Raw genomic sequence first — 24,683 nt, forward strand, 5'->3', positions numbered from 1 at the left:
GGATAAAATTCAAAAGCAGCCTTGAGTTTAGATGAGTCACCTAAAATGAACCAAACCTTCCTTTTTATTTAAGAGACATTTGGCAACACTTCTCTAAAAACCAAGCCAAGCATAAATCTCTGCCTGGTACTAGATGGGACAAGAGTAGAAAAAAATACTGCTAGAAATAGAAATACTACTTCTAGTTCCATAAACCTGCTGGGCTCAGGGCATATCTATTGGTAGATTGAGATAAAGTGAGATAAAGCCAACACTCTTTAGAACCAGAAAATATGGAGGAGGCCCTGATTTGCTGATGTTCCTTGTTTAATTTTCAATTCTAAAACTTTTAAGGTATTTCAACAAACTATTTCAGCTTTATCATTAACTGTAATTAAACTATACAAGATATCTCCCATCTGTAACTTGCTATTCGAGGTCCATACAAGAGATCACTTTATAACTGGGGTGAGTGAGCTTTCCTCTGCAAAGGCTGCAGCTGTCACCCAGGAAACTGAATCCCCACTCAAGTAATCAATCACACAAGTATTATCAACAGTAATCAATCTCTGAAATAGGAGACCAACCTTGGACCAAATAGATTCATAGATTAATTACAGAGGAGCTTCTGCCTGGTTAAAGCAGCAGAAAATTAGGTGTATTGGGTTCCATTTGCATTATACTGAGTGTCTGAGAATTTATGGAAACAAAGAGGTGCAATCTTTATGCAACAACAAAAAAAATAATCTGAGCCTACACAACAAAAAAGTGTTTGGATAAGTCAGTGATTTTGTGGTTTAGGATTAAATTCACAAGCACTCTAGCTCAACTGAACTTAGGAAAAACATCTCCTGAGAAAACCAGTGTTAAACACAGGTGCCTGTGTTCAGCACAGACTTCCCATTGCTGTGGTGGCCGCAGCAGCCCTCACACACGAGCTGGGCATTTCCTGGGCAAGATCAGCATCACCCCTGTGCCCACACAGCAAACCCAGGAAACCTCCCTGAGGAGCCTGTCCTGGCTTTTCATCCTGGTGCAGCTGGGTTGCCACTTTTCCCAGAGTTTGTTGAGCTCTGTGGGAAGGGATGGGAGGCTCTGAGGTGCCCTAATTATTATCTTCTATTCTCCAGAGTGCCACGTCTGTCCTCCCCAAGCCAGGGCACGCTGATCATTAATTGCTGTTTCTGATCTGATGGGGAGGAGTGTAAATTCACAGCTTGGTGCTGTCCTTCAGCAAAGGGCTGGATCTTCCTTCTCCCTTTGAGGGATGGCACATGCTGGCAGGAGAGTTACATGGCAGCAGGGGAGGAGGTTCATGCCACATTCTCCTGCCTGCAGCCAAGTTTGGCCTTATTTCTGCCAAGGGGAGTGGGACAGACACTGCTGTGGCAGGTACCTGTCCCCTGGCCTAGGTACCTGCAGGGACAGTGAGTCTCAACAAGCAGCCAGGAGCTGCTCCTGCTCTTCTGTCCAAACCAAGCCACAGATCCCCAGTTAGCCCCAGCGTTCTCTTTAGTTTGTCCCTAGAATTTCTTGGCTTTTGTCTTTCATCATTCTCACCCATCAGTGGCACTGACCTGTCCAGGGCTGTGCCTCATGCTCTCCCTGCCATTGGATTTTCTCTGAAGCCCCAGCTCATTTCACGACTCAGTACCTACCCCTTAACAAACATCCCCCACCATTCCTCTAAGGAGCAGGCTTTTCCCTTCATTTCCCGTGTTTTCCATCACAGCATCTTTCCCTGATGGTGCCAACTTCCTTTTTTCAGCTGACAGATTAATTATTGCCAAGATTTCTTAATTCCCTTTGGGCATCCTCCTCCTCCTTCAGTTTGAGTGCTAAACTGTCAGACCTAGGGAACCCCTAAACTGGCTCAAGAGTCCTGAGTTCACTGAGATAAAGAGGAAGAGTCACAATAGGTGAGTTCAAGTGCACTAAGCAAGGACACTGCAAGGCAGCTCTCTCCCATGTAGACATCTGGCCACAAACACTTTCTAAACAAGGTTTTCAACACCTGGCCCACTGTTTTCTTGGTAGAAAGCCACTGGAATAATCAGATTTATTCACTGTTTATAAACACAAGGCCCGTATTTTGAATGGTGACACGAAATGCCTCTGATATGTGCACATACCTCTAATAAAAAGAGGGGCAGGGGGGGGCTGTATTCAGGCAGGAGAGAAATGGGTTGCTGGATGAGGATATCACCTTCCTCTCCTCCCAGGGATGTTGCTGGCTCCCCCATGGTTTCGATGGGGAACTAATAATGAGGTGTCTTTCACCGTGACTGAAATACTTAAGGATTTTTCCAGCAGAGTTTTTGAGAGAGCCAGAGTTCTGTGAGAGACTTGCCAGAGACACAGTTTGCTTCTACAATGTGTTCAGACATTGGTGAGTAATGAATACATTTTAAAAGCAAGCTCTCTGTATCAGCTTATCTCAAAGCACCCTGCAGGTGGAGGGAAGTACTGGGACCAGCCCTCTGTGCACTGGGACACCACAGCACAAGGAGAAGTGATCTCTCCAGAGTTGTGCCACACCCCAGCAGCTCTGAAACCCCACTGGCTCTGAAACCCCACTGCTGAATCCACTAGGTGTGATTCTCATTTGCTCAGAAGCTCATCTGTTGGCCAAAAATAGTTGTCATTATGTTTAACCTTCTCTAAGCGGTGTCCTGAGGGATGGACAGTGGTCTGTGACCCCAAAACTCCACATTTGCACGTGCAGGTGTAGCACTCATACCACACCCTGCAACTGGGATCCTGTCAGAGCAGCTGTGCAATGGCATTGCTGGAAAAAGCCTTTCCATCCACCTTATATTCCCTGAAAATCTCCCCTCTCCCTATTAAAACATGTGGGTTTGTCAGCTTGGCCTCAGACCTTCAATCATCACGGACTAGAACTGTTCCAGAGGAGACAAAACAGAGTGGGGTCTATACACTGCTGCTCCCAGCCTCTCACCTGCAGGCACCAGGAGACACCAGCTCTCGAGCCAGGAGCAGAGGAGGAGGAGGAGGATGAAGAACATCTGAACAGCAGAATCAACAACTGCTGCAGCAGAACCCAGCCCTGGTCACTCCACAGTGAGGAGCAGCTGTGAGGCACAAGACTCAGCTTTACCATTTCCTGAGATACTGTGGAGAGGCTCAGATTCATGCAGATGGGACAGAGGCATCAGCCAGAAGAAATCTGTGATTCTGGAGACAGCAATTTTCACGAGATGGGCTAAACACCTCGAGAATTAAAGTGTGCCCTGTCTGCTATGGTCAAGGCTGCTGTCCCCTAGGCCTTGCTGGGCACATGCACAGTCCAAAGGATGTAAGAAGGCACTTAAAGTCTTCACCTTCCTGCTCTCATTACACCAAGGTGGGGTTTCAGCTGGATCTCTTCCAGGTGTCTCGTGTAAAGCACTCGTCCTGTTGCATGGACTGGCCTGACTCTTTAGATACACAGAAAAAAGATCTTCATCTCATGCCATCCATTTGCTTCTACAAAGAATCTCATCAGCCCCAAACAGTGTCCCAGCCTGCTTCCATCAGCAACCAGAAAAATAACTTGGGGCCCAAGTCATTACATGGAAAAAGAAGCTGTTTGGTTCCGTCGTGGCTGTGGTCAGTACCTGGCATGCAGCAAACACACCTCTACAGAGCTTTTCTCTGGCTATGGATTGTCTTAGCTTGAGGAGACACTTTCTAGACTAATTTTCTATCTACTTTACTTGGCTATTTTTTATTCCTTTCTCTAAAAATGATTCTGCCTCTCCTACAGTGAAAGAGAACTCTCGGTTCATGGCTGTGGGGCACCACTGAGGTCAGCGACAAAAATCACGCCAGAGCTCTCACAGCACACTGGGGAAAGGCTCAGACTGGAAAATCCACACTGTGCCCCTGCAGAGAAGATGCCACTTCCAGGGATGGCTGTCCCTGGAACAGTGTCTGTGTAGGGATTCAGCCTGGCATCACAGAGCACTCCCACAGGGTGTGCTGGAAGAGCAGCACTGACCTCAAAGGCATGAGAAAGCAAAGACAAGGCATCCTAGAAAATGTTATCCATATGGATAAGGAGAAACTAACACTTTAATGCCCTTGCTTCCCATTGGAAATGCCTGGGTATAACAGTGCTTTGCTGTTTGCCACAATTTTTGGTTCTCCCTCCTTTTTTTCCTCTTCAGAAGTACTCAACAAGCAAATGAGAAATAGCAGCTCGACCAAGTGTGATTTTTTTGTATGCCTACATGTGTTAGCTGAGGATGAGAGAGATGTGGCAATTGTTTTCTAAGCAGAATCCTTCTACTGTCTGTGAAAATGACACAATTAGTGCTTCTAGCTCCTGAGAAGACAATAAATAATGTGCAGATATAGGAAACACAGGCAATGGTAGGGGAAAGCTACTTCCAACTCCCATCACAGAGCAAACCAAGGTAAAATCCCATTATCAAACTCTTTCCAAATCACTTCAAGATATTTAGCTGGTGGAACTGAACTAGCTCCAAATCGTTTAACAGATGAGGCTCTAAAACAGAAACTTCAGGATTATAAATGCTGTACAATTGATAAAAATCCCAAGGCTGAAGGTTTTGCTGCATTGCTCTCATCTTCTACAGTCAAGACCATCACCTGAGTGTATGAATGCTAAAGCCCTCAGTCTGTGCTATTCCTTCCTAATGATTGTGTTTGAAACAGGGATCTTTATATGCAAATTTGCTAAATTATACTGAATGAAGGCAGATTTCAAAGAAACAAAGCCCTACTACTTTAAGGGTCTCTCCAATTTGTTTTTAAATACTGTATTGTTTTAAAACAATATCGTCCCAGTGATTCAATTAGTCTCCGAAAGCACTAAAGGCAGCCTCGTGAGGCAAATTAGACAGGGGTTTTATAGCAGAATTAATATGGCAAATCCTCATATCATGTGGAGCTTTATTGTACTTGTAAATGTAAAAAAAATATAAATATGAAAGGTGAACTCTGGAGTATATAGTGGAATTCCTATCATCTGCTCCAGGATCTCCCAGGGTCTGGAATTGCTGTAGTATATTGGAAGTAATTACTAATTCACAGCAGTTCAGGAAAGCTTTCTGACCAAACCCAAGCTTAATCTCATGAAAAGTCAACAGGAGTAAAGCACGTGCTAAAATTTAAGCTTTTAAGTTCTTTCCTGAATCAGGGCTGTCCTTATGTTTAAAAAACTAAGGTCTGATGCCTGTGCACTGTTTCTCTTTGTATTCAAATCTACATGAGGGATCCTACAAAGCCAAAGATAACTAGTTCTGAATGTATGTAACATTCCACATGCATTTCTGTACAAGAACTCATGCAATATTGGCATTAATACAGACTTCACTCTATGCTACAGCTGAAATGCTCACTGACTTCTACTGCCCAGGCATTTCTACATAGAAAATTGCTTCTTAAAACTTGGGAGTTTGGCCTCATACCCTGTTTTCTTTGTGGCTTCTGCTGGTTTGAATGGCTATTTTTCCCACTGAACATTTTTTTTTTTAATTCTTTCAGGCCTTTTCAAAGGTCTCCCTAATTCCCTGAAGGAACTGCTGGGCTCAGCCCCACCACAGGATGATCCTCATGCAAACAAAGCTGCATTCCCAAGGGAGAGCTGGCAGGATCAGGTTTTTGATGTGTCCACCAGGTGCAGCTCAGGAGGAAGAGCTCAGTGATTTCTTAGTGATGCTCCACCAGGAAAAACATCTCCAAATAACCAAACACAGTTTTTGGCAGGGAGGAAAGGAAGCCCTTCTCAACAGCCATCCAAACAAAGGATCATTCCTCCCTTGGGATCCTGCTTTCTCTTACACAAACTGCACTCCCAGCCACTGGGTAAAAGCATCTCCCAGCCTCCTTTCCTACCACCACCAGCTCCAGCAGCTCAGGCTGCAGAGAGCAGCCCAGGATAGCAGAGATTTGGGTTTCCTGGCGGATGTGTGGCGAGTGTCCTGCACTGAGCAGCAAGAGAACCTGGATGGGATTGCATGGCTGGTCTCCTGCTTTTTCTGAGGAAAGGTGGCAGGACAGGCTAACCCTGACTGTGACAGGAATGGCCTCTGTCACCGTGTGACAACACCCTGGACTGCAATCCCAGTCCATCCATGGCTACTGCTCAGGGTCCCTGGAAAAGCAGAGACTCAGGGAGGGACTGTGAGATTTCCATCACCAGAACAGAGGAGAGGGTAAAAGCATGTCAAATTATCTGTCCCACTAAAGCTTTCCCTAAGACAAAAGCTCTGATGAATAATATTGTTATTAGCATAACCAAGGCCTTTGACATCCTTATGCTTAAAAAAAGTCCTTTTTGCTCATGACCAGTGTCTACAGTAGCACTCACGGGATTCAACAGCCAAAAATTAGCACCCATAACCAAATCTGCACCCAGAATATTTCAGCACCTTCTGTTAGAGGATCTGAAAGCACTTGACAAATGTTAACCAACATTTGGCCTCACAACCCCCAGTGAGGTAGAACAGAGCTGTCCCTGCAGGGACAGACAGACAGCTTGAGGCACAGGGTTACTCAGAGACCTGCTCCCATTCAGACACGAAATTCAGCAGTGCCAAGGGCTCAGAGGTGTGCTGGCTACTGCACCCAAGCTTTGTCCACACCACCATCCTTTCCCCCCCACAAACCCTCAACACGAGCCCTTAGCCTGTGAACCAACCCCAGGATTCTATTTACAATATTTAAAATGACCATTTAGCAGTTGTGCAGTCAGAGAGTTACTCAATCAAATGAAGTTATCAGTGAGAACAAATGGTTTCTTGTGCAAAACTCTGGGTGTAAATGATCATGCACTAAGACTTCTGGGTGCAAATTTGGTGCATGATAACTGTGACCCCTTGACAATTCCCAATCCTGGCCTCTCTCTGATAAATCTCTTTTAAAAAGTTGAATCAGAAGTATGATCACACAAGCCTTGAAGGATGCAGCCTGCACAGATTGTTTCATCCCAGCAATGCAAACAAACAAAACGTGGAGTGGCTTTGGGAACAACCCAGCATTCATGGAGCATCAAACAGCACAAGGATAAAATCCATCCTAATCACAAGGGGTTGCAAGGCAAGAGGGAGTAGGTGTCTGTGTTGAAAAAAAGAAAGGCAAATAGAGCAACAAAGAAAGACTTGATTGCACAGATTTCATTTAGGTAAAGTTCTGCAAGAATCAGTTTCATCAAAGCTTATTCCATGAGGGAGGGAGGCAATGGCAGCTGGCCTAGGACAAAGCTTCAGCGCTGTAAAAACCACCAGCCCTGCGTGAGGAGATGAACTTTGCATTCTGGAGGAGGCATTACAGATTAATAAAAGCAAAAGCTTTCTCTAAATACAGCGAGTTTGTTTTTCTCAGATAGAAGAGTTTCTTAAAATACGGGTTTTAGAACACCACAAAACTTCATTTGTTATATAAGTAGAGAATCTGGCCATAGTTAGGAATACTGAAGTGTAAAAAACCAAATATGTAATCTTAAACATTACAAAAACTATCAAAACATTCAATATTTTGAGTTGACCATTTTTTTCCCCCCTACACGTGTCTGTTTTGGCAGTGATGACAAGATTTCTAAACTGAGTTGCTGTTATTATTGTTCTGCAGTTGTGGTTGGTTTTTTTTGTACTTTTTTTTTTTTCTGAACGTGTTTTTTAAACAAAAGAAAATCACCAGCTTTTATAAAAAAGAAGGAGCTTGAATCCTTACTCCCAAAACACAGATACAAGGTTTTCCTTTATAAAAAGTGTATTGATTTTTTGCTATAAAAAGTGACCTATAGGGTGTCAAACCTGAAAACAAATTCTCACAGTGTTTTCAGTGTTGGCTGTTCTCAAGGCATTACTGTTACAGAGATAGAGAGATACCATAGGGGAGGTATAAATATTTGTTACCAGCTAGCAGCATCCTTGGATTGCATGTGGAAGGTGTTCTACTCCAGATAACTCAGCTGATTTATGGGTTTTTGCTTAATTATTAAAAAAAAAAAAAAGGCCAAATAATATTTGAATAATTTGAATTATTGCACTAACCTTACTCAGCATCTGACACAATCATTCCTCATCTCATCCAAGCTTCTGCTGGCATATTAAGCATCAAACTAGAAAGTCATTTTCCCTCCTGCCCTCCACAATAAAACCAAGACTTGTTAGAATGCAGGTGCCAAAACTGGGGCTGTGGATGAGGAGCAGGCGAGCTGGCAAAGGCTGGCAGTTTGCACAGGTGGAGAACATCATCTGCTCTACTCCAGCTTGCAAACTGCTCAGCAAGGGGTCCATTTGCACACCTCCAGGGGAGCTACTTTACTATCACTAGGAAAATCACATGGTTGCAGCAGAAGAAATAATAGAAGAAGATGGGAAATGCACAGGATCGTTGGCACATCGGCCCCAAATTTCTCACAATGCCCATTTTGCATCCCTGTAACTTAGAAGAATGGTATCCCTCTATCTCTATAGACTGGCAGGTGTTGGTTTGTGGCACAGAGAGGATAAATCACAGAACAAAAATGACATATAACCGTGGGTCCTTTGACTTGAAAGCACCAGTCACCTATCTGCTTGTTCTGGCAGAAGTACTTTGCTGGATCCCAAATGCAATATGGACATTTAGCTCCACGTCGCTCTACATGGAGTCCCCAAGGGAATCGGAGTCATCCAAAGACAGGGGCAGGTACAAGTCCTGTAGGGAGAAAGGAGAAAATGTTAACCCTCACCATCAGTTCCCACCCTTGGCCACACAAAAGGAAGCAGCCGAGGGGCTCAGTTCCGGGCAGGTCAGAGGGTGGAGGAATCGTGCACTGGTGACTGGGCTGGGCTCACCAGAATCCAGGGAGTTCAAGGCTAAAATCAAGGCAGGCTCCTTGCACAGAGGAGCAAGAGCATCTCTGTTCCTGCTGACTGTCTGGGGATAAGTTTGAGAAGTGTTTTTTTATTGTTCTGGATCAATGTGTCCATTCCAGCACATGCATGAAAGAGCAGCACCTTGCCTTAAACACATCTCTTTAAACCTAAGTCCACAATAAAGAGTCTTACCTTGGTTTGACAGCTGCCCTCAGGACAAATCTCCAGGAAAATCACATGTTCCATGGTTTATTCTTTATTTTAAGCAACTTCTAAGCAATTGGAAGGGTTAAGAAAATAATCCCAAATTTATTATTTGGACCAAAAGCTTTTCCAGTGTCCCTTTCTGGGGTAACCATTTAATTCCATTTGTTTAACGTTCTGTGTGGGATTAGGTACAGGAACCAGGCTGAGGGCTAAAGCTCTTGTGGGACCTTTTTGAACTCTGACCCACACGAAAGTAATAACTGTGAGCAAAATGAAGAAAAACCCAAATATTCAGGAAGGAAATTCACAGAAATCTAGATACAAGAAGAGGTAAAATAGGACTTTGTGGTGAACTCAACCTAAGCATTTATCATTTGAGCTTTAAGGGGAAAAAAGAAAAGCGATTCCATCATAAGCAGGAAATTGCTCCTGGGAGAAAGACAACGACGCATGAATATTCTGGTAACCTAAAACGCTGCATTTGTGTTTGCTGATTGGCTTAACTTAGTGCAGAAAATCATAGCTGGGTTGGCTTTGCCCTCAGCAGCCACCATCTATTACAAATGGTCTCAGGGCTGCACTGGAAAGGTCATAGATCAGCCAGCTGAAAACATACATAAAAGATTAAAAAGGTGAGTTTCACTTGTCTTGACCAAGAAGCAAATCTTCATCTCCGAAGTTCTAAATGAGATGGGAAGTTTGGAAAGTATTTTGTGTCCCTGATGCTGAAGCAAAAAACACAGTTTACAGCCTTACTCCTGCTGAACTGCTGACCAGGGGCCAGATTCTGTTCTCAATTACAAATTAATAACAAATCTGGACACACTGTGCTAAAATTGGTGTTTATCCTCAAACTTAGACTGAGCAGCTGAGAAGAGAGTGAGGTCCTGAGGAAAACACAGTTTTCATTTGGATTCAGCTGTGCCTTCGTTAAACAGAATTAGTTCAACCCCTGCAATGTGGCCCATGGCGGGTTCCACGTGGCTGCTGACTGCAAAACCTCAGCACTACCAGAATTTTTTAATTACCCTTCAAAAATTCCGAGTCAATGCTTTTAAAGTCACACTCAGGCTGAGAGGTACAGTCTGGTTACTACAGAGAAACCCCCCTGACTTCCTCTCACACCCACATTTGTGTCCAAGCTCCAGTTTCCGTATCAAGTGAAAACTGTTGGAAGCAGCACTGTGGCTACTCCAGAAATGCAAAGGCCCACAGAAATGAAAGTCTGGACTCAGCACAGAGTGGCCCTGAATAACAGGAACTGAAAAAGCTGTGACAGCTGCTGTACCTTTTAAATAAATCAATGCATGAATTATCCATGAGCCAGCACAGGTTTCCTGATCTCTGCCAGGATGCTGTGCTACCTGTTAGCCACACTGTCTGTGACCAGCAAAACCAGCTACTCTTCCACAACACAATTACCCCACCAGCTGTAAGAATCACCTGCTTCCTGTAAAACAGAGCATGGCCTTAAATAATTAAATTTAAATTCTTGAGGAGCATCATTAAAGTGATGTTTCAGAGCTCCAGTAACATCTGCATTCTGCTGTTTAGGGGCCTGATTTGCCAGCACTTGAGGCTTTTCAGGACAGGAGGGTTTACATGAAACCATATCCATCAATGACTTTTCCAAGTAGTGACATAAGTTCATGGTCAAGTTATCTCCTCTGATCCCTCTGTGTGGCCTCCAGCACACATTAACCACTGCAGGGGAGGAATCAGGCCAATGGTTTGTTCACCACCTTGCCCTGAAGGACAACCCTTATAAGTAAAGGGCCAAATTCCACTGTTTGAACATCAGGAGTTGTTGTTATTCTTCCAGAGAATATGGCCATGACTTCAGAGTTCCACAAATGTGATGGACTGAGGCAAAAGGAGATGTAGTAAGGTATAAGAAACGTAATACCTTGTGCTTACGGAGGCTCCCTGGGCTGGTGGGCGTGGAGATCGGCGACTGCTTGGATTTGGGTGTGGACAGCTGACTGCTGGAGGTCCCGTTTGCTGGCAGAAAACAAGACACAAGCTGGAAATCAGGCACACAAGGGGAAAATCCTTCTTCTTTGGGGAGATGGAAGGTCTCCAAGTATTAACACAGAAACACGATGGTTTATTCATGTTAGGCAGGAGAAAAAAGCCCAAGTGAACTGCATAGCTAGAAACATAACTCCAGGATTTCAGCTGCTCAGGGTGACTGCAAAATACAGTGAAATATGAAATAAATTGAAGGAGCACTATTTCACACAACAAATATTCACCAAGTCGATCTGAGGCACAGATCACCAGAAAAACATGACAATTTCTGTGTTCTCAAACAGTTTAAGGGCATGAGTGGGATGCAGAGGCTGAAGATATCCTGAACACTACACAAGCAATGTCAGATGGCAATTACACACATTACAAATTACACAAACAGCAGCCTGTTTGCTGTGGGTGGGATTAAGTGACCAAAGAGCCAGATGGAATGATGCTTTCAATTGTAACAGCTGAATCTGCAAATCATTACTTAAAATTCATCAAGTACTTGAGTGTCTGGAGGAGACTGAAGAAGTGTATGAAGTATCATAGAGTAAGATGTGTGAATGTTGTATTTTTATAGAGCAAAAGCAGCACAGCTCTTGCTTCAATGCCTAAGAAAGCTTCACCCCTCTTCTCTGTTACCTCCTTGTGAGAAACAGTGGGGTAGCTCAGGTTTGTAGCACAGGTAGGGGTCAAACAGGTGAGTTCAAAAGTGAAAAGAAACATGTGCTCAAAGCCCCAGGACAAAGGAGGAGCTGCCAGCAGTTAAAGCAGCTCAGATGCAACAAATTCATGGTGATGTGGCTCCTCTGCCTTCACACCCATCATTTCCATGCATTTCCTCCCCTGCTGAAAGAGGAGGTTATTCATCACACACAGCTTTTTTCCTATGACAAATGCACCTTACTGAGGAAATGGATATTTTTAAAAGGTGGTAGAAAAAATGATTTATAGATCATTGAGGAATACCTCCCTATCCCACTCAGACCATGCTTTATTGGTAGGGGGAAAAAACAGTTCTGGAAAGGCAGAAGCTGCTTCCTGCTGGCCCCTGTGCACTGTGCTGTGCCACTCTTCACTGTGCTCCAGCTCTACAAAATGAGCTGCCCTCCAGGCTGGTGGGGAAAAAAGGTAGAGTTCTCTAACTATATGCCAAATAATGAAGGCAATTCAGTAAAAAAAGAACTTGGATCTCTTTTATGTTTTATTTCACTGAGTGAATTTGTGTTTCCTATCAAAGAAAATGGGGGGAACAAGAGGACTGATATAATCTCTATTAGCTAGAATCCATTTCCAGTTTCTGAAATGCCTCTTTCTTTATCTCCAGTTGTCACTGATCCTTCCTAAGGCTGAAGAATGCCACCTAACAACTCTGCAAGAAACCCCAATTTCCCTTCCACAAACAAGACTGGAACAACAGCAGAGTCAGTGTGCAGCAAAATGGATGTAATTGCTGCAGGGCAGGACAGAAATTCCCTAATACAATGAGAGTTTTAAGTGCTACAGCAGGGGTGTAAATATTTTATGAGCATCAACAAAAAACCAGATGTGACATCCAAACCAGAAATGGAATGAGACGGATGGATATCATTACAAATACAGCAGAATTCTGCAGCAGAAGCAACAATGAAGAAGCCTAGCTTAATTTTCTCTGTCTGCTAATGAAGAATAGTGCTCATAAGCAAACCTGCCTGTGTTTCCTTTAAACTGAAATGCAAGAAAATAACAGGAGGCAAAGAGCAGATGCCAGGTGGTGCATAACACTGCTGCTCCACTAAAACCTGCTGATGATTGAGGGTAGCTCAGGATCTCACCTACACTCAGCTATTAGGAACTGTGCTTTAGAAGCAGCTTTCATTTCAATTCTTGGGGTTTTTTCCCCACCACGTTATTCTTTGTGCATTATGGCTTGTTCATGGCACTGTATTTGCTCTGCAACATCAATTTACCTCAAAGTGCATGTCAGATCCTTTAACTGCATGAGCACATGCACCTTTTTCCATAGGATCCCCACCTCCCCCCATGCACAAGGCAGTTTGTACTTGGGAGAGAAATCAGGCTTGTCCAGCACATGAGAGGGAGGATGGAGAATATTCCTGTCACGTTTGAGATGGCCATGAGAGATCCAGGTAAACTGAATTCTCTGTCTGCTTCCCCCACAGATATTTTAGAATCCCAGAATGGGTTGGGTTGGAAGGGACCTTAAAGCTCATCCCACTCCACTCCCTGCCACAGGCAGGGACACCTTCTGCTGTCCCAGGTTGCTCCAAGCCCCATTCAACCTGGCCTTGGACACTTCCAGGGATCCAGGAGCAGCCACAGCTTCTCTGGGCACCCTGTGCCAGGTCTCACCACCCCCACAGTAAAGAATTTCTTCTTAATATCTAAACCTGCCCTCCTTCAGCTTAAGTCGATTCCCTCTTTGTCCTATCACTCTAAGCCTTTGTCAAAAGTCCTTGTTCAGCCGTTTTTTAGGCCCTTTTTTAAGTCAGATTTCTCATGTGGAGTTGTTCCCTGAGTGTTGCTCATATTTGCTGGGATGACTGGGGCTCTGGATCCGAATTTCCAGTGGTGATAAGCACCAAGACCTGCAAATCAGGTTAGTGAGGTCCATCTTTTGAACTCAACATTTCTGTCCACAAACAGAACTGGAAAAAGCAGGGCCCGAGGCTCACAGTGAGTGCTCAAAGTGTGTGTAGGTATCTATGTCTACTAATTTGTAAAGTAAGGTCAATAATCCCTGCTTGATTGGGGTTCCCAGGATTCTGCAGATGAGATCCCACTCTGAGGAGCTTGTACACAACAAGAGTGAGAGAAAGGACCATGAAATAGATGGATAGTTTGGTCTCCAGGTCAGGGTTTGAAGTGCCACCAAGAAAATAAAGAAAGGGAACAAGCAGAGCAAAGACAGCACGAAGTAAATGTAGGAACAGCAGCTTGTTCAGTGAGCACGAGCCATCCTGCCCTTCAAGACAGACAAATAAAGCCTCAGGAGTGGAAGAACTCAGACTGCACAGGCATCCTTTGCTCAGGCACCTCCAAACTTCCAGGCACTCAGCTCTGCAGTGCTGACATCCTTTTCCCACCGTGTTTGGTGAGGGGGATCTCTCGTGGGTGTGCCCTGTGGGCTGGCAGCAGGGACAAGCGGGGAACAAGCTGCTCTCTCCCGTGTGCCATTCCCCAGACATCTGCTGCCTTTTGGACACACTCATCTATAATGACCCTGGGGAGCAGCCCTGCAGCCAGGACAGACGGACACTCTGGGTCTGCTTGCTAATTGCTGCTGCCTGGTGAATGTGCTTTTGTCCCTCTGTCCAAACCCTGCCATGAGCGGACAGAGACACTGAGGTCCTGCAGCAGCCTCAGCGCCCTGCTCGTGTTCTCCCCGAGCCAGATCAAGCCAAAGACATTTTCAAATTTCAGTTCATGTACCTATGACTCTGTCCCGGTTTGAAAAATCATAAGCTCTCCCATCACAGCATATGGTCTTATACGACTGAACCCTTGTTTGGTATGTCAGCTAGTGTAAGATAAACTCATATTGTTTTAACAAAGAAAGAATGGCAAATGACATCATTATTTTCTCTCCTGTATTTCTCCCCTGAGATTTAGCTCTGGCTTTTGCTTGGTTTGACTTCTTATTGGAGCAGTCTGTTAAAGAAATGTTGCCAAACTTCATGCTGACCCTAGTCCATTCAAATCTCAGGGATCAGAGCAGCAGCACAGAGACTTTTCTCCTGATGCCCAGTTTCCCTCTGTCATGTCAGGAGGAGAAATTGGATGGTGCCCTGCAGGTGTGGTTTAGTATGAATTTCACTGCTCTAAGCTGTGCCTTTTAGCAAAGCTGACTCCAGAGGAAGAAAAATTGAGGCTAGAAATACATAGAAGCTTTGTAACTCCAATTTTGCCAGAAATACACTGGCATTGCTTAGGAAGTGTATAAATATGGGTTGGGGGTTACTGAGGGAAGGGAGAAAGGATTTCCTTGGGAATGTGAGTATTGGGGTCTGAATCACTTCTTCATTCTTCATTCTTCATTCATTCACTTAATTTGCATTCATTCATTCATTTAAATGACTACATGGTGAGTAAAGAGAAAAGCACCGTGCCAAGAAATCAATGTTTAAAATGCCTCTGTGGGTTAGCAACCTCACTTTTTTGGATATCCTGGGAGCTGAAGGGCTCTGGCTGCTAACAGGGGATTGAGTTTTTCACAGTAAGGCCATGACACCTCACTGAGAGGCGGGTTCAGACTTCCCTCACCCAAAGATTTACCTCTGAACCTGCACTGGCATCAGCACCCAGATATGTCACAATGGCCTTGGAGACAGAAACCTACACAGAAAAGGATACAGAACCTACAAAACCTACAAAAAGGATACAGAAAGGTACACAGAAAAGAACTGGAAAGAATAGAAGCAACACAGAACCAAAGAAACTCTGATGACAGCCACAGCAGAGTGAAAGGCAACAAAGACAAAAGGTAAAAATGGGTGAGAGAGCAAACACATAGCAGAAATACTGAATGTATTTGAAGTAAAACTGCTTTCAATAGTTTCACAAATTAAATGGGTGAGATTCTGTGGGGAAAAAAATAGGTCAGATCATCTTTTATTAATCAGACTTCATTCAGCTTTGCTTTTTGAATGTGATAACTTCAAAATCCATCTAAATGTAAATATTGATTCTTAAAAGATGTGTAAATCCAGTTAATTTATTACCAATTCAATACAAGAATACACAATGGTATTCTTTTTCCTCTCTGTCCTGAGAAAACAAGAGTCTTCTATTTTTCAGTGCTGAAAGAGTTCAGTCTTTTTTATTCTCATTAAGCAGGACAAGTGCCATTTTCTCCTTTATTGAAATTACAGGAAAGCACGAAAGACCCTTGTCTGGACAGATTAAAGAAACCTGATTTGCTCTTCATTACTGACCTTAACTCCAGGAACAGGTCATTGTTCAGCCTTTCTGGTTGTTTTAATCTCCCTCTGAAAAGCTCTGCTAAATGTGTTCATTAAAGCTCATCAGATGAGTCACCATCCTGGGCCTGGAGTCACTCAATCAGTTAAAATCAGGCACACAATAGTTGCCGTTTCATATTAAACTGTTATGTTCATGCACTGAAGTCTGGTCCTGGTGGGAATCAGCACCTGATGCTTGTGGAGAAGGTTTAAAGCTGCTCATGCAGGAGCTGACTCCCACATCACTGAATGTTAATTTGGGGTTTTTTTAAATCAATGTCACATTTCCCATCACACCTTCAATGTGCCTACACAGCTTTAGCATGCATTTGGGATTGTGAAAGTGGTCTAGATTATGGCAAGCCTGAGTTTGAGGACAGCCAACAATGGAATCTTGAAGAAAAACTTTATGAGAGAAATAATTTTTTTAAAAACACAGAGTCTTGGCATGTGCCAGCCAATTTCACACTGGCTCTTTATGTAGCTGAAGAACACCCACACACCCTAAATAAATGAACTGCTTCCTGGGGGAAATCCTTCTGACTACTGCCAAGAGAATTTTGTATCTAATAAATCCTATCTATTGATGGGCAGCTGTTGTGTGATGTTCCCATGCAATGTGCAGTGTGTTAGCACGAAGGTGAAAAGGAATTTCTGGTTTATATCACCTGTGTTGATGCTGGCGGACACCTGAACTCAAGCTGTGAAGCTCTCCTGGAAATCTGATGTGCTTAATTGGTGATTTGGCTGTTTTAGTGATAGGCCATGTCTGGTTCTCTTTTGGAACAGAACAGGCAGGCAGGTGAGAGATCAATCACAACTCTAGAAACTCTCCATGACTCTAAAAACTATCAGTTACCAGAATTACTGCAATATGCAGCCCAGCCTTGGACTGACAGCTCTGCAGCTCTCCAGGTGTGCTGCCAACCCAGGTGCTACTGAAGAAGGAGGGAGGCATTTCAAATGGTGCAGGCTGCTGCAGCAAATTAGGATTCCCATTTTCCTTCTCTTCTACTACTGAGTGAGTGTCTCAGTGTCACATCAATAAACCCATCACCAGTTCTACAATCACAAGGTCACTGGTCTACTTTAAATAATGATTGGAAGGAGCCACTCCTGAGCTGTGCAATAATCACCATTTGCTTTGCACAGGTGATGCCATGATGATTTTTTGCCTTTTCTTTTATACCCCTGTTATACCTTTTTACAACTTCTGTATTCTTAGTGCTTTTTGCCTACATTCTTGGACTTGTTTGTCAAACTGAGAGACTCAACATTTTAGAAGCTTCGTAGCTGGGGATCAGTGTGCCCCAGAGCCCAAGGTCCTCTCCAGAACACATTCTGTAAACCAAGATAGAACCATCCAGGGGCAGGTTCCTTGGGGAGGGGGGCTCACTTGAGCCTCTCAGGGGAATCTTTGATAGATCTGCTAATTAGTAACACCTATAATATTATACCAGATCTTTTGTGGGGTGTGCATTGAGGTGCATTTGTCCTGGACGTGTGCACCTAAGGATCCTTAAAATAAATACAAAGGTAAAATCCCTTTTCCCCTTCTAACCGTGTTTGATTTTTGATTCTTGATTTTAAGACCAGGAAAAGGCATCACAGGAGGTTACTTTAAATCACTCTCTGTCTACAGGGACCATCTGGGAGCACTGTGGGCCTTGATTTCCTGCCTGGGGAATGGAAACATCTTTCAAAACATTGTTGGGGAAGGAGGCTGTGAGACTGTGGGTGGAACAACCTCAAGCCACAGTTGCACTTCTCCAACCAGGGAATTCCTTCCCAATATTTATGAAGTGCCCCTGTAGCTTCTTCTTCTTTCCAAAAGACACCCGAGTTTCCTATGCAAACACACAGAGTTTGTGCTTTTCCCTTGAGCAGAGTTCAATGCAGACACCAAGAAACAATCACTCACCATCTTGGTGGTTACCTGAATCGGCCGGGGACTTGCTGCGGCGCATGGGCGCGGGGCTCTTGGCTGAGCTCTTCTGAGGGGTGGGCGAGGATTTGCTGCCCGTGGCACCTGCTGGGCTCCCCTTCATCACCCGGCACTCTGGGGAAACACAAACCCACCTGGTTATGGCCCTGCTGCTCCCGCTGCCCGTGGACACCAGGCGTGAAACACCCACGGGCAGCTCAGGGCCTGGTCCACAAAGAGATGCAGAAAATACCAAGGGCAAGAGGAAAGCTGATATCATCACTTGTTCTCCAGGGCTGAAAGGAGACTCTTTAAGGGAAGGGCAAAGAGAACAGCTCTGCTCCTCTAGAAGAGGTGCTGAGACTCTGTAGGTGTCAGGCTGGCTCCTACCTCTGTCCTACCAAACATTTTCTGACTTTCCCCTTCCCTTGGCTCTCATGAGCACGATGAAAATGGTCAGCACTGACTGAGGGAACACTCAGGCCAAAAAAATCCAGCTGATTTGCTGTAACCCTTCCATGAAGACCCAGTAATAGGAATGGTGAGTGCCCTTTCTTCAGGTGCAGAAAGCCAGCAAGCAGCTCATGGTGTGATGTAAAGTCTCCAAGTGGCAGATGGGGCAGCTGCCCCAGGAGGCTTTCACCCAGCTGGAATCAGCCTCTTCTGTCCTCAACAAGCTGCAACTTCTCAGATGCAGAAAGCAAAGAAGACAAAATGGTTTTACAAAGCATATCCACTGGTCCCTTTCAGAAAGGTTTGTATAAACAAGCCCAGCAGATTTATGTCCTGGAAGACGTGAGCAGAAGAGAACCCCAAGTGTGCTTTCTTAAAAAATAAATAGGCCAGGAAGAGTGGAAAATGTAAACATGATCTACAGGGTCCTGCAGAGGGGAACTGAAATGCTAACAAACCTCCATGCATCCCAGGATTTCAGGCATGCCTGATCTTCAGAATCAGGCTTTATTTACACTGAGAGCTAACAGAAAAAGAACTTTCCACCCCCAAGTTATTGACTCAACCCAGTTAAGAAGAAGGCAATAAAAAAGGGATTTCCTTTTTGTCAAATGTTAGCCAGTCCCACCTCATCTCCTCCAACAGCTTGTCCTCACCAAGATGTGAAAAATGTGTCGTTTTTACAGATGTGAATTACGTGTTCCACGTGCAGGCAGTTTTTTATGGGAAAGTTCAGCTCAGCTCCACATGCTCCACACCGAGGACCCCCTGGAACGGATTCCCCAGTGGAATTAAGGCAGCACACAGCAGATAAATAATTGGTCAACCGAAAGCAAGTTGTCTGACCTAAATGTATGTGTTATTTAATTACATATCAGTATATCTATGAAAGTGTAATTGCCTTAACATTTTCCCCAGGCTTTCCTCATTCTCAGACAGCCAAGGGTCCATCTCTGCTCCTTCCAGATGGTTTGAGAGAGAGTTTTGCTGTTGGGCCAGGCAGCACAAGAATGTGAGGAGAGGAGGCCTTGTGCTCCAGGGATGCTGCATGGCAAGAATCAAACCTACAGTCAGATTATTTTCTCTCCTGCTAAATCCATTTTGGAAATTGTAAATCAGAGACAGAAAAAGTTGTGGGGTTTTTTTTTTCAAAAGTACTTGACTTCTCACAGGTGATGTCACAGAAAGGCTTGTACAGGTCCAGCACCAATACAGCCCCAGTTTTTTATACGTGAAGAGCAGTACTGATGTAGTGAGGGGACTTAAAGGGTGTCAGGCAGCTGTGTTTAGTCACCTGAATTACTCACTAAAAAAAAAAATAAACCTAAAAAGTAAAAATACTTCACGTTATGTCATTGAAAGGGCTTCCAAATTTATCTTCTTCCCAGGGGAGTAATTCCTTGGAAGGAAACCTGGCTTTGCATTTTCCAGCACAGAAAGGCTGACTCTGAGGAATTCCTCCAGCTCAGTCCTTGGCAAGTGTCAGTACACCAGAGGCAATCCCTGAGCTTTTGCAGGAGGTGGAAACCTGGCTGTGCTGAAGTTGCTGTAAACAGGTCTCTAAATGTCACCAAAGTGTGACATTTCCATAATGCTGAAACCAGTGCTACAAAAGGGACAGAGCAATGTCATCTGGAAGGTGCTCAGCAGCAGGGATTAGAGGGTGGAAGCTGTGGTGGGCAGCCAGGAGGAAAAAGATGACATAATCCTCTCTTATGCTGTTTCTCTTTTTGTTTCCTCATGTCCTGCCAGAGTGAACATAATAACCAGCAATCCTGGTGTGTGTCATCCAAACAGGCAAGAGAAATTTCCCCCTGACAAAGGAGATTTTAGTGAGTGACACTCATCTGCAAAACCTCAGGAATTACACTTCTCCTGGCAGCATCTGACTCAGAACGAGGAAGGGTGATGGGTGTACAATGGGAAAACGGTGCTGAGGCTCCTCATCTGCTTCCTGAGAGCTGCAAGGCTCCCCTGAAGATACCTCTGGGACCTGCAGCTACTCAGTGCCTTCCCAACAGCAAATTTGGCTTCTTTATGCCTGAGAAATCCAAGCTGGAAAAGTGAGCAGTGGCCAGAAGTGTAGGCAGAGAGCTGGGCTTTCCATCCAGTTGTTCTGCCAGGGCTGCATCCAAACTGTTTTCCAGCGTGGAGCTCCCTGTGGAGCTGACTCAACTGCTGAGTGGTAAAAAACAATATGAAGCTCAGGTTACAGATCACTTCCCCAGCCTGACACGGGCTTTATTCTCTGCCTGCAAAGTCTCAACTGAACCTTGGAAACTTTCTTTGAATTACCCAAGACCATCAAGTGGGTTCATCTGGAGTACACAGGTCAGAAGAACCAGCACTAAAATAAAACCAGGCTTGCAAAGGAGTCATAAAAACCACGGTGTTTGAAGATTAGAGGCTGCTTAACTTCCTGGCATCCAGCAAAAATCCTCTTTGGTCCTCAATGCTGAGCCAGTTTGCAGCATGGAGGACAGGATGAGGCTTGTGTTCCTTAAACAGCACACCTAGAGCTTCGGGAAATGAGCCTAGATGCTTGGAGACCACATTTTCTTTTAGTTTAAATGGTCAAAATGGCATTAATTTCCTCTTGCTGCACTCACTGGCACCTGCGGACAGGTGAGTACAGTTCCACGTGGGGTGGGTGGTAAGTCCTACAAGCAAGCTCTGTAACATCTGTAAAATCAAGGATTTCATGGCTTAATTGATCATAGAAACTCACATTATTACAGACTTCTGCTGGCAGTGGTAACAAGGGAAAATAATGGCAGTGCCCCAGTCATGTCCCCCAAAAAGGGAATTATTGCCCTGCTTTTTGAATCAGCAGAAGAAAGCAGTGGAAATGTGATTTTTTAACTGTTGCTTGTTCCCATCTTTAATATGCATGTGTCTACATAAGGATGGTTAGTTCCCAAGAAAAATGTATCTATCTGGTTGTGACTGGAGAAAATTGAAAGTATAAACACTCCCAGATTTTCCAGTGGATGTCAAAACGCTGTAGGAATTAATTTATTCTGACTTGGGCTACCTCAGTCGGTATTTGCCTGATTATAATATCTGCTGACTGGATAAGTCTCACAAAAGGATGTTAAATTCCATGTACTGGGCCTTAAAAACCAGAACAAAGGCATGCAGCATTATTATCTGATACAAGCAAGTGAATGGCAATCAAATAAAACCACAGTGTGTGTTTGATGTTACCGCTTTCATCCAGGGAAAAGTCATCCTGTGCATAGCGGAATTTTTCTGGACCACAGGCGATAAACACATCATCATCCCCAAAGAAATCGTGGAGACAGGTCACCTACAGAGAGAGCAAAGTCATTCATTTTATTTTTAATTGGCAACATTCTGATGTGGCTTAGCTTTCACTGGAGCAGAAGGGGGCTCTGCCTCTCTGCTGTTCCCCCCAACCCATGTTAACGTGGTCCTGCTTCCCATAGGTGCTCATCACACAACTTCCCTGGGCAAATCAAGTGTAACAGAGTCATTAAAGAAACAGAGAAATAAACCCCAAACATGTCCCTTGCAACTTCTAGGAGGTTTGGCATTTCTCACCCTGCTGACAGGGTACAGCAGTCACCCGAAGGAATGACACAGCTACTTCTAAAAGAAGAAGAGAGGTGCCCTCATGCCATGCTGGCAGGGCTGTGACACCACTGCCCGTCCTGGGGAGTGTCTTGGTACCTACAGAGCCTAAAACTTCAAAGAACCACTGGGTGTAAACACAGATGTAGAGATGTGACTCCTCCTGAGCAATCCTGATGATAAACTTTAAAGCCAAAAGGTTTGGTGGAGAGACCCAAAGTATGACAGGACAACTTTCCCACCCAAGCACCATTTAAATCCACAGATTTACTGCAGGTGTTGTGCCAGCCTCTCCCTCACTGAGTGCCTTGCTCCTCTCTTTTTTTGCCATCCTCAGTAGGAGGAAGTTTTATCTTGCAGTACCTGAAGCTCCAAACTCTGCCTTGCCTTGTAGCATCAAACAGAAGCAAAGCACAAGATGTGGGAGCTCCAGATCCACTTAATTTAATCAGAGAACTGATACCTGGGTGTTTGGAAATGTGAAAATGCATTCAGGTTGCTGGGAGCACTCCAGCAGGAGAAAAGTCTAAAATTCCGTCAGGCTGGGAGCTCCTCCCCATATTCAGCTGGCAGAGATCTGCAATTCTCTACAGAGGATGGGCTTGTTTTAACAATTCCTAACAATATCCTGATATCCCAGCCATATACTGACCAAATCTTGTGTCAGGAGCAGCAAAAATGCTCGTCTGCAAACACCCCCGTGTGGAACAGCTCCAGCACAGCCAGCCTGGGGCAGCCCACACATCTGAGCACCCAGAAGAGCCCAAGGTGGCTTCCTAAAGTTCCATTTTTCCAGGAAGCCATTCCAAGCAAGCACAAGGTCGGCACTGATTTTAATAACAGAGGTAAGAGGCTGAGAGGTGCTGCTGCTGAGCAGTGTTTTACCATGTCTGGGCACTGGAAGGAACTGGAGAGAGCACTGGAGATAACCATGGCAGAACTCACTGGAGGCAGAGCTGAATTTCCCTATCTACTGATCTCTTGGAGCTGGACTGTGAAAAGTTAATTTCAAGCTCTAATAAATCAACTATAAAGAAGGCTTTTGGCTATCTTAATAAGGCTCAGTATTTCACACTGGTTAGTATAATGTGTAATTAAAGCACTGCCTGTGAGTGCCAGCACTGGTTACGATGCCAAACCTTGGTGAAAAGCATGTTTTTCACATTGTCATGACTTTCCAAATGGAGCAGGCTGAAATCTGCCGTGGCTTTGATCAGAGTTAGAATTTTCTCTGCTAACTCCGGTGAATTCCTATTTCTGATTGCCTAAAATTAGATTGAAAATAACTAACTCTATCTGTAGAGAATTCTCCCAAAGAGAAGATGACATTTCAAACCAGCACTTGGCATTACAGCCCTCCCCCCGAGGATGTGTGGCGCTGATTCATTTGCAAATAATTAGGTTTGGCTCAACACACAAGTTCCCATCTGAATGCTGAGTACTACACTTATGCCACTGAAAAGACCAGTGCTCTGCTCCACTGTGCAGTTAAATCCGTGATCTAAAGTTGGATCAAAAGGCTTCCAAAATTTCCCAGCCTTTTGCAGGAAATCAGAAAGAACCCACCGATGCTTTTGTTGTCTCCAGGTCAGAAGCCCAAGCGTGGATTTTGTCCTTGACTGCCCACAACCACCCCAAGCACAAAGGAAGTCCAGGCAACCAAGAAAACCTTCAGATCCAAGGGTGCAAACATGATGGAGAAGTTCCAGCGTGCTCAAGGACAGGAACCTGATCACATGTCAAGCAGAGCTACTTGCAATTCACTTTTCTGCATTCCTGTCCTTTCAGAGGGCAGGTTATTATGGGTATTTTACAGTTATGAACAGCTGGCTGGCTGAGCACTGGAGGCTGGCAGAGAATTAGGTAATCCACTTGCTGAACTCTGAATATTCAGGAAGCAATAACTTCTGTATTTGCCTTATTTGTTCCTTTTTGATTTCCTGTTGTAACCTCCACTATTAAGAGCTCACCACTACACAGTAGAAAGGACAGCCAAAACCCAACCCCTCTCTCCTTAAACAGTGCAAAACATCGCAAAATTCAGAAAATAACTGGTGTCCACTATTATGGGGCTGTAGCTCTGTTGCTTATGTTCACCACGTGTGTGGTATTTTCTATTTACCTTTTGTTTATTCAACTCCAGTCCCTGATGATTGCTCTGAGTCCCTAAAACACGTCCCAGATGGATTCCTGTCCACAGGAAGTGGCTGGAGTAAACTTTCTTTGGGAAAACCTGTGACCTCATTGCTGGATCTGAGAGCACCAGAGCCAGCTTGCCTGAGGGGTGCATGGAAAAAAGAAACCCACCACAAGAAAGCCCTGGATATGCTCATCCCCGAAGGACATGAAGCTGGGAAGCGGGGCCATGCTGGGATAACTGGTTTGAGACCTTGTTAATCAGTATGGAATATTTAAGGGTTGTTCTTGACAGGCAAGGCCAAACCTCTACCTGCAGTAATGGTGTAGAGGCTTTTAGTGACTCCCAAATAACATTATTGGTCTTCTCTCCATTCTTCAGAAGTCTTTTTTCTTGTGTTTTCTCAGTTTAAATAAATAAATAAAAGCAGTACAAGTCTTCCCCCAAGCAGTAAGGACTTTTTCAAAGAATATTTTCTGCTTTAGCTTACTCTGATCTACCACTCTAATTATATCCAATAATTCACCTGGAACACCATGAAAAAAGAAACAAACCCTGAAAGAAGGTTCATATCAACAAAA

The 24,683-nt window shown here is 44.4% G+C and overlaps 1 protein-coding gene across 6 annotated transcripts in view; it reads right to left on the reverse strand.

Annotated features, from left to right (window-relative positions):
* Positions 1 to 1,595: 1,595 nt before the first annotated feature.
* The window catches only part of DCX (doublecortin), a 71,789-nt gene continuing 48,701 nt past the window's right edge, over positions 1,596 to 24,683 (reverse strand). For 3 of the 6 annotated variants that reach the window (XM_010403204.4, XM_010403205.4, XM_039571841.1), the window contains 4 exons: positions 21,579 to 21,681; positions 17,916 to 18,053; positions 10,921 to 11,018; positions 1,596 to 8,649 (listed from right to left, as the gene is read on the reverse strand). In XM_010403204.4, the coding sequence (XP_010401506.1) occupies positions 8,593 to 8,649; positions 10,921 to 11,018; positions 17,916 to 18,053; positions 21,579 to 21,681 (396 nt within the window). In that variant the 3' untranslated portion in view covers positions 1,596 to 8,592. The remainder of the gene's footprint in view (positions 8,650 to 10,920; positions 11,019 to 17,915; positions 18,054 to 21,578; positions 21,682 to 24,683) is intronic. The other 3 variants (XM_010403207.4, XM_010403208.4, XM_010403209.4) reach the window with 3 other exon arrangements.

Source organism: Corvus cornix, chromosome 4A, assembly GCF_000738735.6.
Source record: "Corvus cornix cornix isolate S_Up_H32 chromosome 4A, ASM73873v5, whole genome shotgun sequence".
NCBI classification, from domain to species: domain Eukaryota; kingdom Metazoa; phylum Chordata; class Aves; order Passeriformes; family Corvidae; genus Corvus; species Corvus cornix.